Source organism: Montipora capricornis, chromosome 8 (assembly GCF_036669925.1).
Source record: "Montipora capricornis isolate CH-2021 chromosome 8, ASM3666992v2, whole genome shotgun sequence".
Classification (NCBI taxonomy): Eukaryota; Metazoa; Cnidaria; class Anthozoa; order Scleractinia; family Acroporidae; genus Montipora; species Montipora capricornis.
The window spans coordinates 42,909,865-42,927,364 of NC_090890.1; the positions used below are offsets into that span (position 1 = coordinate 42,909,865).

The 17,500-nt window shown below is 38.7% G+C and overlaps 2 protein-coding genes across 2 annotated transcripts in view; one reads left to right on the forward strand and one right to left on the reverse strand.

Moving 5' to 3' along the window:
- The window catches only part of LOC138060753 (uncharacterized), a 10,909-nt gene extending 10,018 nt beyond the window's left edge, over positions 1–891 (reverse strand). The window contains exons 1-2 of the mRNA XM_068906606.1: positions 752–891; positions 279–402 (exon numbers count right to left, since the gene is read on the reverse strand). The gene's annotated coding sequence lies outside the window, so the exon portion shown is untranslated. The remainder of the gene's footprint in view (positions 1–278; positions 403–751) is intronic.
- A 3,429-nt stretch (positions 892–4,320) lies between these two features.
- LOC138059414 (GATOR1 complex protein NPRL3-like) overlaps positions 4,321–17,500 on the forward strand; it is a 19,869-nt gene continuing 6,689 nt past the window's right edge. Inside the window, exons 1-13 of the mRNA XM_068905012.1 lie at positions 4,321–4,482; positions 5,201–5,255; positions 5,648–5,683; positions 5,806–5,944; positions 8,615–8,683; positions 9,199–9,281; positions 10,198–10,268; positions 10,354–10,429; positions 12,232–12,340; positions 12,485–12,519; positions 13,765–13,878; positions 15,366–15,408; positions 17,245–17,351. Of these exons, the coding sequence (XP_068761113.1) occupies positions 4,368–4,482; positions 5,201–5,255; positions 5,648–5,683; positions 5,806–5,944; positions 8,615–8,683; positions 9,199–9,281; positions 10,198–10,268; positions 10,354–10,429; positions 12,232–12,340; positions 12,485–12,519; positions 13,765–13,878; positions 15,366–15,408; positions 17,245–17,351 (1,052 nt within the window). The 5' untranslated portion in view covers positions 4,321–4,367. The remainder of the gene's footprint in view (positions 4,483–5,200; positions 5,256–5,647; positions 5,684–5,805; positions 5,945–8,614; positions 8,684–9,198; positions 9,282–10,197; positions 10,269–10,353; positions 10,430–12,231; positions 12,341–12,484; positions 12,520–13,764; positions 13,879–15,365; positions 15,409–17,244; positions 17,352–17,500) is intronic.

Below are 17,500 nucleotides of genomic sequence, written 5' to 3' on the forward strand. Positions count from 1 at the left end.
GCATCACAATCGAGATCATCCCAGTCATTACACAAGAAAACGACCCTGCAACTTTACGCTTGTTTGAAGCATTCTACAAACCTTCCCTCGACTCTCGGAAGGAATGCAGTGAATTCTCGGATCCTTGTGGACGAAAGGTCGGAGTTTTAATTTTATTTTTACAGTAGCTATAGGCCACACTTGATAAGTTTTGGCATAAAGACAATTTACTGTGTAACGCTGTTTTTCAGTTGACAAAACTTTCTAGGCAACTCAGTCATGACTTTGTCTTTTCTCACCATTAAATGTTTCAAAAACCTTCTCTTTTCCCAGCAGCCCAGCTGTAATGTCCAGGTTCGTTGCCGAAACGAGAAGCACCAGCACAGCTACTTCATGGAGTGAGACAAGGAGGCTCTTCATAATCTGGAAAAAAAAAACTTCGAAAATACCATAACCAGCAAAGAGATATAATTCTATCTCTTCAGCGCTCAATATGACCTTTGTTCGATAATGCATAGACCAATCTATACGATATTTTTTACAATCAATATCAAAGTAAAGTTTGTTGGTGAAAGAATGTGGAAGGCGTATGAGGCATAATTTCTTCGGACATTTTTACAATTGAACTAACATTCGAGTATGTTTACGTAATCTGTTATATTCCGACAGTAGTGTTCGCTCTGTATCGGGGCTGACGATTTGGTTCGAGTTTAGTAAAATGCCAGGATCTGACGCTAAATAGACTGAAACTCGGGTATATCGTAAATCTTACCATTCTTAAAGTCTTATGCAAAAGAAAATCTTATGTCGCACTTTTTAACCTCGACTGAATTTTGATCCTCAAAGAATTAAGAGCTTCTGCCTGAGAGACCGGGGCAGACTTGGAAATGAAGGTTGGCCGATTTCGCTTAAAATTGGTACACAAAGTACTTATGTCGACTTATGTAATATGCCAAAGTTTCAGCTTCAACGACTTTTTTTTTAGCCGAGTTCTGGATATCAGCCCAGGGGTCCCCAGAGGCTGATTTTCAGTGCAATTTTGGCCACTTTTAAATCTCTCTTTTAGCAACATGAAATTAATTTCAGGCAAAAACAAAACCATCTTTGTAAAGCCCTATCCTTAGGCTTTTATGGGTGAGAACATTAGCTCATGGAAATTTTTCGCTAGCCTGTGGCTGTTATCACAACTTGGTCATATTTGAAGCATATGGGAAGCAACCGGAAATGGCCTGTTTTTCAGACCAAATATTTTTCATGCCCATGTTTATATCTTGAGGTCTTAGTATCCCTGCAAAGTTCAGCCCTTAGTGTACAAAGACTTTAAAAACAAGTCGTACAGTACAATCGTAATAAACTTGATATATTTTGGAGGACATAGGGTATTTGGTAAACTTCATTGAAAAAAAGAAGAGCTTGTGATTGGTGTATATCTTTTAGGATTTCAATTATCTTTCTATTTATATCAAGAGGTGAAATACAACCTAATTTTTTCATGTAAAGTCAAATCAAACTCACAGTAGGTACTGACGGAACAACTGCATATAAATCAAACTTTCTCACGTACTTGATAACATGACATTTTTAAAATTTATTGATCATTGGTTGTCTAATTCTTAATAATCTCAAGGAGATGATGTTTTTCCAGTCCAGTCTTCAAATTGGCCTAAACGTAAACAAAATGCAATGGTTGAAAGATATCGTTGAAATATTCATGTTTCTCATTCAATCCTTTTGAGCAACAAACCCTCCCATATGTTTCTCTTGTCGTATTTCCCAAAACTATCCATTCTTCTTTTTTAGCTTGTTGAGTTAAGTCTGGTCATTCTCTCTGCTGGAGGAAATTATGAGAGTTGAACAAAAGACTTAATTCGTTAGTCATTTTCTCGCTAGCTGCTTACGAAAGGAAAAGTGTGGACATGTAATTAAAAGTTGTTGTGACAAGAATAAATTCTGGGAGACTGGACTGGAAAAACAGCCTCAACATGACAAAAAATAGTTTTAAAAAATGTTGAGCTAAGAATTAGAATATTATTGAATGAAAGAAATATATATTTGAAGGGCGGTTTATAGACGAAAGGTATAAGTGATCCTTCGGAATTAACTGGACAAGTTAAGCAATTATTAGACTGTTGAGTGACAATTCAGAATTTAAATGCTTAGTTACCTGGCCTTCATGAAACTGAGGCTCGCTGTTGGTGTTGGCGTTGTTATGATACAGACCTCCCTACTTTTCTTATGTTAATGATGTTGTACAATCTCGTGCTAATTAGTCGGAATTTAGATGAGAAAAGCGGCCTTGAAAACAAGGTTAACTATGGCCTCTTTTTCATTCATACGCCAGGTAACTAAGCACCCAAGTGTAAGGTCGTGCTCCATTGGGATCAACCGTTTCAACAGCAACCGGTTTAGGTTGAAGCGGTTGAGGTTTCCAATTATATAATAACCCAAGTTATTCTCACATTTTGATTGGTTCTTGCCTATGATCTATTAGAGGACAGTGACGCACGATTGACGCCACCATCAGCTTTTATGCGAATAAAGTTTAATTAAATTGCATACTGACTTATTACTCGTCACTCACAAGTTACACCTGTTAAAAATGATACAAATGATCAAATAGATAGTACTTAAAACTGTTTAAGGAAAGTGTATGCATAATGTTCGATGGAATACTATTCCAGTCTGTTATGTAGCGATTAAAATGAAAATTTGAAATAATTTGTACATTACTTCTTCGGTCTTTTCTTAAAATTATGGTAAGTTCCTACGAGTTTTTGCTGATACATTACAGGACCGGACCATCAGGTCGGAGACCAGTGGAACTAACCAAGGAAAAATGGAACGACATTTTTCATCAAAAGTCAATTTCCAACCGGACCGAAGCGTTCCATTTACGTTTCGACCGAAATTTCGGTTTCATCACAATGAAATGCCGCTGGAAACGAGAATTTTTGTAAATGGAAAAGCACGTTTTGGTCGGACCGGACTGACCGGTCAAAGAGGACCACCTCCAGAGGTGGTCCCAAATATTCCGGTCGGACCGAACCGAAACGGACCTTTCCACTTCACTTCAGCCCGAAATTTCCGGAAATTTTGGCTTAAAGGAAAGCACCCTTAATGTGCTTTACTACATACGGTTTCCAAACCAGAATCACTTCTATCTTTCGTAAAATATTTTGTATGAGCGAGGACTAGAGAAATTGTTCTTAAGCGCAGTTTACGTCAAACAATGAAATGTATACGTCCCAAACGTTCAATAAAAATTCCGTCTTGGATTATTTTCTTGATACTTGCGTTAATTAAAGGCAGCAGGCACTCTAGTTCAAAAAGTGAAAGTGTCTAGCATCCAGCTAGAGGCGGCTGTTTCAAAATCATCTTCGTGCTTTAAATGATGGACCCATAGGACGTCAGGTATTCCATTTCTGAAGACGCTTTTTATGTAACTCTCAAATCTCAGCTTCTGGTTGAACTTAAGTTAGGAGGAGCAGGGCTTGCGTAGTGACGAGAGCACTCGCTTCCGACCATTGTGCCCTGGTTCAAGTTCTGACTCGGCGTCATATCAAGGTTGAGTTTGTTGCTGAAAGAATTTGAAGGCCTCTGAAACACAATCTATCTACTTGCAGCTTAATAGAAGACGGTGCAAAGCAACTGAAATCTTTAATGTTTAAAATTGTAAATCACCTTGAACCCGAATACCTGTCTGATAAATTCGCCAGCGTTAATACCATTCACAGACGTGATCTTCGAGGTGCGCAACCTAACCAGTTTATTCAGCGACCGAACACTGAGGCCCTCAAGAAAAGTTTTCGTTATAGGGGCGCAGTAACATGGAACAGTCTGTCAGCGGAGACTAAGCAAGCCACTACTTTAAATAGTTTTTATTCTGCTATGGTATATTAGAATTTTCTTAACTTAGTTTAGCACTTATTATAGGAATTTTTAATAATGTTTGTAAATTTTTTGTACTAGGTTTATTGCGCACGGCTCTTTAGAAAACCACTCTTTAGTGATAAGGATCCCGTGGATAAATAAAAGTTGTTGTTGTTTGTTGGTAAAGCAAGCTGCCTATTGAAATTGCCTTGTGGGACCCAGGGGCGGATCTAGGATTTTTCTTAGGAGGGGTGCACCACTAAGAAATGTTATGATGGGCTCCGTATTTTTTTCTCCTCCGGAATAACAGTTGTATTAGAAAGCCGCTGGTCATCTCAGGAGGGGGGTGCACACCCTCTGCACCCTCCCCCTAGATCACCCCTGGGACCTATAAATTCCCTGGAAATGTTGACCCTAATTATTATTGCACTTCAGCCTTGAAGTGACCCGAGAATTGACGAGAGATTGGGTACGAGGAAACATTCAAGATGGCGACTTTCATGTTGAAGTAGAAGAGAATGGATCTTTGCGATCCTGTAAGCATTATTCTGGTGACAGCTGGAAGCAGGGGCCAAAGCCTTTTATTCAGGTATCCCTTTGAAGCGCCATGCCACCCAGAACGAAGAGAAAAAGGTAATTTTCCATAGCTTTTGTGGAGCTTCCTGCAGGATGACAGGTGCGCAAGGGAAAACAAAATGTTTGTTAGTATCACAGCTTAGCGCCCTGTATGTATTGGCAGCAGAAGCTTTGAAATTCAGGGTATGGTTGGATACTTCACTACAGAACAATAAAGCAATCAGCTGAAACAGTGGATCAGCGATTTAAAAAGATGGAATGAATGTTGATATGCTCTTACTCAGATCTTTCAAAGCGTTATGGCTGATTTGCTAACTGTGGGCCACCATGGTCTTGTTTGTACATGATGTGTTTGTTATTACAAAGTGAAAGTGAAGATGGAAAAAGAATGGCGGCAGCAGTGCAAGAATTGGATAGGGAAAGCTACCTCAATGATGTACAGAATTGGTTTAAACTGTTCAGAATTCAGTGATGGGAAAGAAGAGAAAAGGAAATTTACCTTAGTTGGAGAAAGGAAGATTTTTTGTGTTTTGTTTTTTTTTTTGTTGTTGTTGTTTAATTCAACAAGGGGAGGTTGATGATAACTCGCTTCCTCCTCACACCCTTTCCCCCTCCCTCCTCCCCAGGTAAAATATCGAAGTATCATCATGGTGTCTGATCCTGAAGAAATAAACAATATTATTTTGTGGTCTTCCTTTTTTGAGAGAAATTGGACCATTTCTTGCATTTTGCATGGTTATGTTGTCTTTCATCACATTTAACATTTTACGTTTAGAAATTCCCAAGAATCGCTTTGCATTGACAAAAGTGGAAGACAACACTGATATAAGGTGAGACTTGGCTTAGTCATGCTATACAAATTATGTGCAGACTGACAGTTTCAGCTCTTGGACTCCTTCCTCCTTCTGTTTGCTGTTATGTGGTCTCAGCGATCAGTAGTCCTAAATCAGAAGATTACGCCAAGACAACCACATTGCCTTTTAGTCTATTACAACACTCTGCAAACCACATGGAGCACTTTATTTGATCGAAGACTGAACCACTTGCACCTTGTACATATATCCAGAATGCTTAGTACTTGAGAGTAGTGATGAAGGCCTCTCACTAGCTTGTTTAATTGCATTTAGCTTGTGTTCAAGTTCCACGTACAGCGTTTATTCTGTGATAAAGAGTATCATAATTAAACTCTCTCTCCTTTGTTTAATTTGTTCCATTATTTTAGGAATCTCTCTGGAATTAGAGATGGTCATCTTGTTGGGTGAGACTGGGCAATATACATGTATTTTTATATTTTTTTGTAAATTTTATTGTACACTTTGTTAATTGTATGCAATAATGTATGGGTTTTAGACATTACTCAATGTATCTTTTTTCACATAGCTTTTCAGACAGTACTCTTGCAAACATTCTGTCACCACATTCAGAGGCATGTGGAACCAAGTTTGAGTTGAAAGTGGATGAAGTGTTGTTTGTGGGTCATCCGACGCTTGCATACAAAAAACAAGATCCGGAATTTAAGGTCTGTGTTTACTGAGTTTGATAAAATTGTGACGCCAGTCCGGTCAGAGTATTACTTACCAAATGCAGTTTTACAAAAAAAGGTGGGAATAGAGAGAAAAGATTGGGAGTAGAATGAGCAAAATGATCAAACAAAATTAATGGGATTATGCAACCCCAAGGAGTTTCCAACAAGATGGAAGGTCTCCGTGAATTAAAGCCTCCTAGAGGGCTGACTGCCAACTAAAATGATTTATTATTGTTATTTTAACTTTGCATCAAGCAGGTCAATCGTGTCCTATAAATTTTGACAGTTTCTTTTTTTGCACTTAGTTTTTATTACTAAGGTACTGTACAGGTGTATTGGGTTGCAATGTACAATTTAAGGACTGCATAAGGTATCATCATCATTATCACATATTTTATTATTTTTTTATTTCGATAAATGTTATCATCTAATAATCTTCAAAACTCATTAATAATTCATGAGGCTAACAGCCTATCAAAACATCTATAGAATGCCACATGTATAATCCTTTATACCTGGTAATCTATGATCATTCTGAAATTAGCCCAGTGGTGGCTTTGATTTCAGTCCCAGGGGAGTACGGGGCTGACTGTGCAAGCAATGCAAGTATCGCTTATTCTCAAATAAAGCAATCTTTATTATAAAGATCACTGGTGATCTCTATGAATTTTTTTTTGAATTTTCAGCCATTACAAACTTCTGGGCTGATACTTTTACCCATGCTCCTTCTAAGCTTCTTCAACAAATTTTGCCAACCAAAAAAATCAATGACTCTGCCGTTATGTCAACAATGTTCATTTCTAGACTTTGGATTTTGTCCCATTTCACGTCAAACCCTTCTTCTTCGGTTCTCTGCTTGTTTGTTCAGGCTTGTATTTGCCACTGTGCGATAATATTAAAAGACCATTTTGTGACATATTTGTTGATTTTTGAGCGGATTTTTCCAACAATGCTTTTTCTTCATTGGCAGTTTTCAGTTCTCTGAACTTTCTCTTGCGTAGCATTTTTAACCAACCTCCTTCAACCATGGACAACAAAGAATAAGGACTGAAGGGAAAAAACATGCTTTTAAAATTACCATACTGCTTGTAAGGTCGACTTGTTGTTCTTGTATGCTGATATCTTCCCCTCACAATTTGAACCCTTGTTTGAACTCCCAAGGGACACACTTTTTGTGGAATATTTTTGAAGTTGTTCAAAAAACTCATAGCATGTGTTTTCTCGGGTTTAAAAACACACGGCTACACCTCATCTTTTTAAACCCGATAAAACACTGCTGCTCATTTTTTAAACATTATTTAATAAATATGATGATGATCATCATCAATGGGCATTGTTAGTGGACATTGTAGAACCAGGAAACCGCCTTGCTGCAGACTCACAATCTAGGCAAGGACTAAGTGAGATGGCACCAGTTTGCAGCCTTTAACGACTTTTATGTGCCGATCAATTCAAAACTTCAACATCATCCCCCTCCCCCCTGGCCCCCAGGGGCATTTGAACTTTTGAAGATTGGATCGTTCAAATTCCCGCCCCCTCGGACCAAAATGGTGTTCAAATGCCCTACCCTATCGTCGGATTTGTCTGTCATACCCTACTGAAGAACAATCGTCATCGGTTGCAGCCACCTCAAATAAAGACCTTTTGAACACCTTTTTTGGAAGCCAATTGCTCACAAATGCTATATCTCTTCCTTTAAACTCTTCCATCTCGTCAAGACATGTGTTTTATAGCTGTTAGAGACTTTGGCGCCTGAAAAAGAAACCTGACACTTCCAGTTCAATTTCCCCACCCCACGCAGGCAAAGGTCAAATTCCCCACTTCCAGAGCACAGAAGATAGTCAAATGCCCGGGGTTTGCCCGAGGGGGGGATGCTGAAGTTTCAATTTGATCGGCACATTAGTCAGGCAACGCACACGTAATTACCATTATCAAGAGTCCCGCGCCCCCCTTTTAACCCTTCCCCACCAGAGCACCAGAGATTGAGACTTGCTTGCTTTAGTGATGTGATTTTTTTGAATATTTTTGCATCACCAACAAGCAATGGTGGCTACACTTGGCGACAAATTTTTGCACAATTCGCGCGACCTTGGAAGACTGGGTATGAATTTTATTAGTTGATAAACAAAAATTTGTTGGACGATGATATTGCAATTTTGTCTGCAATATATGACCTTTTGATGGATGAAGAAAAACAGAGAGAAAGAAAGACTTAAGCACTCTGTGAAGACCCAAACACTGATGACGTTCTTGCATCTGATTGGCTCGATAACCTCTGGACACGTCATAAATTGTGACGAATGCAGGGCAAAATGTTGCAACGCGGCTGCACGAGTGACAAAGTCTGTGACTTTGTTGGGAAAAATTCAAATCATTCACTTTCTTGTGATATTTTGTTTCCTGCGATTTTTTCAGCTGTTGCATCACCTGTGCGAGGTGGCTACACGGGTGATTTTCACCGCACGCTGGTGACGTGACAATTAAAAAAAAATGGTATCACCATCGCAAGCGAAAACTCGCTCATGTAGCCGCAGCTTATCGTCAAAATGACGATTTTACTCGTCAGTTAGGGGCCCTTTAGGCGTGAATGGGTTAACTACATGTAAATCTAGGTCCACTCAAAAATGTCTCCTCTAATTTATCACTTGTGTTGAACTTGTTTAGAGAAATGAAACATCCTCGAGAAAAGATGTTGTTATGATGAAACTCTTCAATGTTGTTTTTGTCCTACAGGTATGTGATGTTGATGCATTGTATATTAAAGCTTTATTTAATATGTACTGTTCAGTCTAACCTGCAGAGCAGGTGTTTTTTTGGGAGGCGTACCCTTGTTTGTAATGGACCGCCATTTTGAAAGCAAACAGCCGGTAGAGGATTGGGACGAGGGGCGGGGGAAGGGGCAGAGAGGGGAGAGTATTTCTCTCCCCTTCCCCTTCCCCCACCACCATTTCGTACTGTCCTCCTCTCACTGAGTGAAATTTTCTTGACTCGCCTCAGGCCTCTGTTAGTCTCACTATCCAAGATGTTGGCCAATAATTCTTACCAAAACAACAATACGCCTGCTTTGCAAGCTATATTCAGTCTGAAATTCACCTTTGAATTTTGACCTAAACATTGTGGAATCTTGAGCTGCTGAGCAGCCATTATATATTTGCTTTTCTCAGGCAAACAGGCATCAATAATTAAATACATTTTCCCCAGGCTGTCTGGCTAGTTTAAAACTGTAACTTTGAATCCAACCCTTACAGGCAACTGTAGAACCATCTGTGGTTGACTGTTATCATGACCTGTCCAAGCGGATAGCTATTGCCCTGAAACACGAGGAAATAAGGTACTTAATTATCCTTGAAGTACTTTGTGTTTACTATCTGTCTTCTTGATCAGGTGGTTTTAAATTAATGTTTGAAAAATGAGCAGCAGTGTTTAACCATGTTTAAAACATCAAGCTTGGCCAAACATGGAAAAAGTCCTCTGATGCTTAAAATTAATAGTGAACTTGGTCTTTCTGATATCCAGAGTGATCAAGGCTCTGTGATTAGTGGAATGGACTAATCTGGATGTTACAAAACTCTCAACCAATCATGTTTAAGGCACTGTTTTATTTCATATAATTTGGTACCATAACATTAAACACTTAATGACTGGTCCCTCGGGAAACAGTTAATTTTGGTTCCCTCTGATCTCAATATTTCCCCGAGGCACAGCAGAGGGAAACATTGAGATTCGAGGGAAACAAAATTAACTGTTTCCCAAGGGACCAGTCATTACGGGATTTGTTATATAGCACAAAAAGAAAAACGAGCAATGGCAACAGCAACAGCGGTTGTTGGTCAACATTCGCAGGTAACAGTGCACTGTTACCCTCTGATGTCATAGATTTTGCAATGTTGCCCACTCTTGGCGGGAAACAGTTTTATTGTTAGATGCCATGTGACCTCGAAGTAAGCAATGAAAGCATGCGCTGTTGAGGGAAGAAATTCAGCTATATAACAATGTTGTTTACAGTAAGTGAAACAGTGTTGTGGAAATAGTCCTTCAAATAAGAGATTTCCCTCCAAGTTTATTAATCTACTTTTAGCCATCTTACAGTCATGTTACTCTGTCTAATGCCAGTCAATTTAACTTGGACAATGAGGAACCCTTCAAGGACAAAAGGGTTGAATGCTCATAGTGTTGGTCTGGCCCAAGTTGAACCCACAACTTAAACATTGTTTATCAAAAATAACAGTTTTCTTCATGTTTACCAGGTGTAGATATTTGAGTTCAGAAAGGGAAACTATGCTTTCTGTTCAAGATGAAATGGCTGCAATGCCAGAAGGTACAGAATATTACTTAGTATATTTGTGGGATTGCACTTTGGTTTAAGAACGACATTGTTACTTTGATTTTTTTCTTCACAACAGATTGTGCAGAGTCACCTTTCCAAAACATGCTCCCAAGGAGTAAGCTGGCCAGTGACTTGAAATCTGTATTTGAGAGGTTAATTACTTTCTTTATGTAAATGCTTTTTTTTTTAGGCAAATTATACTCTTATCTTTCCTGCTAGCTGAGTCTTCACTCGTTTCTTTACTACCTTGGCTTAGCTACTATGGGAATGGTTTTATCAAACTAATAATATACATAAAAATAACATGATTGGCTAAGACAAATGCAGCTGTTTGGTAACAATAATTTTGATGCAAAAAGAGGAAACAATTAAACCAAGTATTCTGATTGGCCAATGATTGAAGAAACTTACAGATAGTCAATCAAATGTGAGCCTTGGATGGAGCAAAATTTGGATGTGTGATGCATGTGCGTTGCCTTGGCATAATTATGATAAGTTATTTTGAAATAACTAATCACATGATATGATTTTTTATTATATAAACACCAGTGAAATACCATGTGAGCTTTTGCGCAAAAAACATATCACTGTTGCTATGGTTACATTTAAATATTGTGCCTTTTGATGCCTTTCGTGAAATGATTTAGTCTTTCATTGGTGTTTATATAATAATAGAATATTACATGGCCACTTGGAGATACAAGATTTCTGTTCTTGTGTTGAAAAACATTTCACTCGTTCGCTACGCTCACTCATGAAACATTTTTCAACACTCTAAGAGAACTTTCTTATCTCTGCGCGGCCATGTAATATCCTCTATTTCTTGTGCAATTTGGTATAGATAAGCAATCGAAATTTTTTTCAAAGACTACAAATTGCACTCACCCTATGGGCTCGGTAATTTTGTTCTCAGCACACTCAAAATCTTGTGATTACCTCTACAAATTGATAACAGTCAAATTGCCACCTTGAGAGGATTAAATGATTAGTATTTTATCTTTACCCAATTACCTCTGAGAGTAAGACTTGACAGATGTTAGTCTGTCTAATGCCAGACGATTTCACTCGTCAACTGGGAGCATCCTAGGGTGTTTGAGGTACGAGTGGGTTGAACAGTAATCCAGCGTCCTTAGTGGGAAAAGATCAAATAATTGAGAAATAGGTCATAAAGTTTGACAGATAAAGATCAGAGAAATATGAATGGGTACTGGGGATGGCCAGTCTCTTTCTCCTCTTGCTTGGTTCTGCAATTTTTCCTTCTCAGAGTTCCCCTGTTATTTGCACTATAATTGGACCTGTTATTTGCACTATAATTGGACCCAGAGCAGCATTTTTTGAATAATAATTTAATGGAGGCTGTAGCCTGACAGCCGAAAGCTCGAAAGTTTTAACCGTATATAGCCAGTGAACGTTTTTATAATTATTTTTAAATATGTTTTACCCTGGCTACGGTTCCTCTATTTTTAAATAATTTTATTGGTAATCAATTTGACATAAGCCTTACCTGGCTCTGAAGATGCCATGAAATAGTGGATGGTTTGAATTATTTCACTCATTTTTATCAGCCAATAAGATGATAACGACATTATTCTACTGAACCGTTTTTAAAACATTGGCAAGAGTATTATGAGTGCAGTTTTCAGGAATAAAATTGGTTTGGATGTTGCGGATGTTGGGAATTGAAATTTTCTTATTGTGTTGTTGTGTTCGTCAGTTGTCTGCATTAAATTTGGATCATTTCACATTGTTGCCAGGACAGGAAGACCAAAGCAGTGGTTTCATGGCATACTTATTCTTACAGTTTAATTCGTTGTTGCTTAATTAAGGTGCCCATTGTCTGTCTCAGAACCACACTCACCAGGATGAACTTACTTTCTCAAGTTTTGATCAGAATCTTGTGCCAAGGACGTAATTATATTAATAATGCATTAAATTAATGTCTTTTGTTTTTCAGCCTGCGTGATAGTGGATCTGTGGGACTTAAGATTAATGGATGGGTAAATGTTAGCTTCTGTCTGCCACACAAAGTGCACAAATTGAAGATTGGGAAAATTCTGATAAAAGTAAGGGCAAATTTGTTAATTTATTATATACAGCAATTTATTGAGATTGTCTTGACCTTATAGTTTTGTTTTAAATAGTGTTAATTAAAATTGCATAATTAAGCAATGGGGATGATTGTAAGAGAGTTGTTATTTTTTTTGCAGCCTGAGGCTATAAACACTTCACTTGCAGCGATAAGGTTAGATTTATCACTCTCATTTGTCATTGGTACTGGTAAATAAAAAATCATATAGAGGCCATAGTAATAAAGTTGAAGTAGACATTTACTGGTAAATTATTATTGATCTTATTCCTAGGTTTCATTTCTTTTCTTTGTAAAGAAGAATAAGGGCTGGTGCAGTGGTGAGAGCACTCACCTTACACCAATGTGGCACGGGATTGATTCCTGGATTCGGCGCTATATGTGGGTTGAGTTTGTTGGTTTTCTATGGACTTCTCCGAGAGGTTTTTCCGTAGGTGCTCTGGTTTTCCCCTCTTCTAAAAAACCAACATTTGATTTGATTGTTGTGATTTCAGTTGATTTGTAGTCTCCCCAATCAGTAGAGCACTCAGCACTCATGCTCGGCTGAACAATTATTTTTGAGACTTAAATTATAAAGTTATTATTATCATCATCATCATCATCATCATCATCATCATCATCATCATCATCATCAAGTTTCAACATCATGTTCTGGCTGTTGTCATTGCCGTCTTTTCTTCTGTTAGGCGAGTTATAACAAATGACCAAATTTAAGGCTAACAGAATTATCTCTTCTTCACATTTCCAACACTTTCCTCAATATCCTTGCAGTTCCCAACAAGGCAGTTTTTTGCATTACTCTAACATTGAATGGTATCCCTTAGGCTAGCTTTCCAATCCACCTATCAAATCCTTTGGTGACACTTCCAAGGGCTCCTATCACTACAGGTACGACTTCTACCATTTTGAGTTTCCACAGTCTTCCGATCTCTCTCTTCAAATCCTGGTATTTTTCCACTTTTTTCCTTTCTTTTTCCCCTACTCTTACATCAGCTGGTACAGCAATATCGATGATTATACAACCCCTTTCCCTCTTTCTTGTCAATTACAATATTATGTCTGGTCTTCTTGCCTCTATCACATTGTCGCACTGAACATTGATATCCCACAAAACTTTGACTTCTTCATTTTCTACTTCGAAGAAGTTATTATTATTATTATTATTATTATTATTATTATATCATCATCATCGTCATCCTTGTCGTCATCCAATCTCGTTCCTAGGCTTTCTCTCTTTTCCTCCCTTGTTGTCGAGGACAAGGGAGGAAAAGAGAGAGACTCTGGGAACAAGGTTGATCATCATCATCATTGCCTGCCTTATTATCTTTGCTGTTTCAGACATTAAATTTTACAAAGGGTTTTTTTGTGTGTTTTTATGTGTTTGTGCCGTTCACTATGCAGACCATATCACACCCTGTTGTTTCTAGATGATGAAGCATCTCTAGTGGCTTCCCTCCCAGGTGATTGTTCTCCAGCAGTTGTCAGACTCTTGAGAATGGCCAGTCCACTGAAGAGGTATGTTCACATTTTCCCTTTATTTACAAACATTTTTGTTATACCTCCAAATACGTTTTCTGATTGGAGGAGGAGGAGCTTGAAATTTCGACATGCACGTGCCAAGGTAGTTTTGCGGGATGTTTGTGTGCCAGCCCATGTCAAAAAAAAAACTTTTTCTACCTAAACGTTTTCAAACAAGAAATGAAAAGTAAAACCAATTTTAAAAGGTGTAGTACTGATTTTTCACCGAAAGTTTTAAATTTGTGATACTTAAGTTTTTTATTTACAGTTGGAATTTGTAACATTTTGCAAAAAGTTTTAAGGTGGCAACTGTGTATGAGTTGTTCAGGTTTGGGTTTTTTTGAGTTGGGAGGTATATCTGAACACCCACTGACTACCCCTACGGTAAACAATGAGTTTTGTTTCCCTGAGATCCTTAGTTTTCGCCAAGGGGAACATTGAGGGTCTCAGGAAAACACAAAAAACGTTCTCTTTCCTTAGGGCCAGTCATTAGTGCCTAATATGAACCTTTTCCAGCTTTCGGCTCACAACACAACATTGAAACCTTTGGGAAACACTAATTTGTTTTCGCTACATCCTTCTACCAGCTATGGACCTCACTCTTGTCACCAGAGCCTCGCATCGACCTAAGGCTAACTCTATGTAGGAGAACATGCGCCGTAGTGTTCATATAGCCAAACATTGGCTATTTGAATCTTACACCGACTGCTCACTCCTCGGTTTTGATTGTTGTTCACGAAAACCAATGAGAAGACACTTTGTTTCAGGGTTATACAATACATACTTAATTGACCACTCCCCATGGGGGCTTTTCAGGGCCAATGAAACACAATCAACGAAACGATAAAACACAACAACAACAACTGTTAAGAATCCCAACTGGCCGGAGGCAAACTAGTTGATTATTTACAAGTGAGCCGAGAAGTTGAACCAGGGACTACCAGGAACAAATTCAACGAGTGGTCAGAAGGAGTCTTGAACCCAGGATCTCCAGATCTCAAGGCAAGCGTCCTAACCACTGGGCCACACTGCCTCCTCCTGACTACCCCTACGGGGTAGAACTCCTCTGTCCCTCAGTCAAGAAAAGAGTTCTGGGGTCGAGATTGCTATGGACCTCTTTCATAGTGGCGGCCAAATTAAATATTCTTTTGTTTTAATGCTAATAAGCCTTTCTAGCCTCGCTTACTCGCTAGTTGAGTATTTGTGTTAATTAGACCTACTACCCTCATTTTGAAACAAAATTAATATTCTCTAATTTGCTCGTCGTCATCATCATCATCGTGTCATCGTCGATATCGACGGACTGCTAATGATGATGATGATGACGACGAGCAAATTTCAAAAGAATATTAATTTTGTTTCAAAAATGAGGGTAGTAGGTCTAATTAACACAAATACTCAACTATGTAAATCTGGTTGCCATTTATGAAAGTGGTCTATGGTTCAATAATTGTATTTTGTATTTGTATTTTCATTCTCAACAGTTTTCAAACGTTATCTCAGGACACTGACATCCCCCTCTCCCAGGTATTGTGATGACCAGTGGTGAGATCTTACAGCAACAAAGTGTAATCTGCATATTTAACAATTATTCCTCGAGCCCGAATGGGCACTGAGTCAATAGCCCACGAGGCCGAAGGCCGAATGGGCTATTGACTCAGAGGCCATGAGGGTGAGAGGGTGTTTTAGTAAAATCCAACTAGTTGGTCAAAAAAATATCGAGACAAAACATCTTTCGCTAGTTAAAGCTAGACTTTAATCCTTTTCTGCCACCAAAACATTACAAATATGGCCGGCGCTTTCGCTACTAGTGGGCTATAACAAATAGCCTATTAGTAGCTCAACCAATCAGAACGCAGCATTGATAATAGACCACTAGTTGGATTTTACTAAATATATATATATATTTTGGGCATTTTGGCGCTTAAAGGGACAGTGTCACGCTATTTTACTCAAACTTCAAAACACAAAAAGACGTCTTTGCTTCAAAGAAGACCAAAAAATAATGCAGCTGTAGTTTTGTGACTAATAACCATGGAAGTGCATTAAAGCTATTTTTTGTTGTTTGCGGCCTTAGGATGGAGAGGATGGAAATGGATTGAATCTTGAAAAAACTGACCACTTTTTTTAAGTTTGGAGACGATGTCTTCAGAAAGTTGCCAAAAATTAAATACGAATAGCTCTTTCTGCCATAAATACATGTCATGTCCCCTTAGTGGGTTGTCAGGAAAGTTGTACTTGTGAGCTTAAGTATTAATTTAGATTTTTACCCAGTCAGTTTTGACCTAAAAACAGCAAATTTGGCGCGACAGTGCCCCTTTAAGCAAGAAGGACGACAACGGCTACCAGAACGTTATCCTAAAATGATACTTCCTGTAACTGAAATAATTTACCGATTACTCCATGCCTTTTGGCATTAAAAGAAATTAACTTGTTTCGGGAATAAAGCTGTCAAAGGCGTGGATATTTGAAGAGGAAAGTAAACATTTATCGTCAGATGGTCGTGTCCTCCTCGCATCCTTAAATTTAGTCATTTTTAATCAAGCTCGTTCCCAGGGTCTCTCTTCTCTGCCTCCTTCGTCGTTGAGGAAACAAAGGAGGCAGAGAAGAGAGACCCTGGGAACGAGGTTGATTTTTAATACGTCATTTGACGGACTAAAACGGCTAAAAATGACCACAAATTTCAATGACTAATTAATACTTAATGAGGGAAACAGCCTATCAAGTCAACGATAAAACGTCAGGTGTACGAGCTTTAAGAACTGATAATACACTCCCCAATGGAATTCTTCAAAAAAAAAAAGCATACTTATAAGGCATAGCTTGTTTTTGTTGTATGCTAATGTTCTCCTCTCACAATTTAAACCTTTGTTCGGACTCCAGAGGGAAACGCTTTTTGTTGAATGATCTTGAATCCGTTCAATAAACTCGCAGGTCTTGTTTTATCGGGTCTAAAAACCAGGTCGCCAAGAGCAACCTCATTCCCAGGGCTTTTCACCCAAAGATAGGGAAAGCCCTGGGAAAGAGGTTGCGCTAAGAGAGCGGCAAAAAGCTGCCTATCCTAAGGTTTTGCTGTGAATGGTTAAACAAAGTGACGTGGGGTTTCTTGGTTGCCCACCTAAAGATGAGGACAAAGAATTCGACACAATCAAGAAATTTAATACTTTGACGAGTTGAAGGCTGAGTTGCTGGATGCATGGTTCGCGCTAACTGCCATTGGATGCCATGACTGCCCAGTAAGTCTTAAGAAGACTTGACCAATGTTTAGCGGTAACCATGCTTCGAGCAACCCAGCCTAGGTTCAATCAACACAGTTCATGCAATCTAGCGTTACCAGTGTCTGCATGTGTTATGTCTTGGCAGGTATTTTCGATAGCTGCTCATTTGGTTTACTGGGGAAAGGCCACTATCGTGTATCCCCTTTGTGAGAGTAACGTGTACGTTGTTGCACCTAACTCCTCGATTAACATGTAAGTTATCATTACAGGCATCATTTCAAACGCGCTGGAACTGCAACCAAAAAGCGAACTCGTGCACAGCGCGTGGTTCGCGGTACGTGAGGGAGAAGAAAAACTAATCGCTAAGAGTTTTCCAAATAAAAGAGAGTTTTTGCTTACGA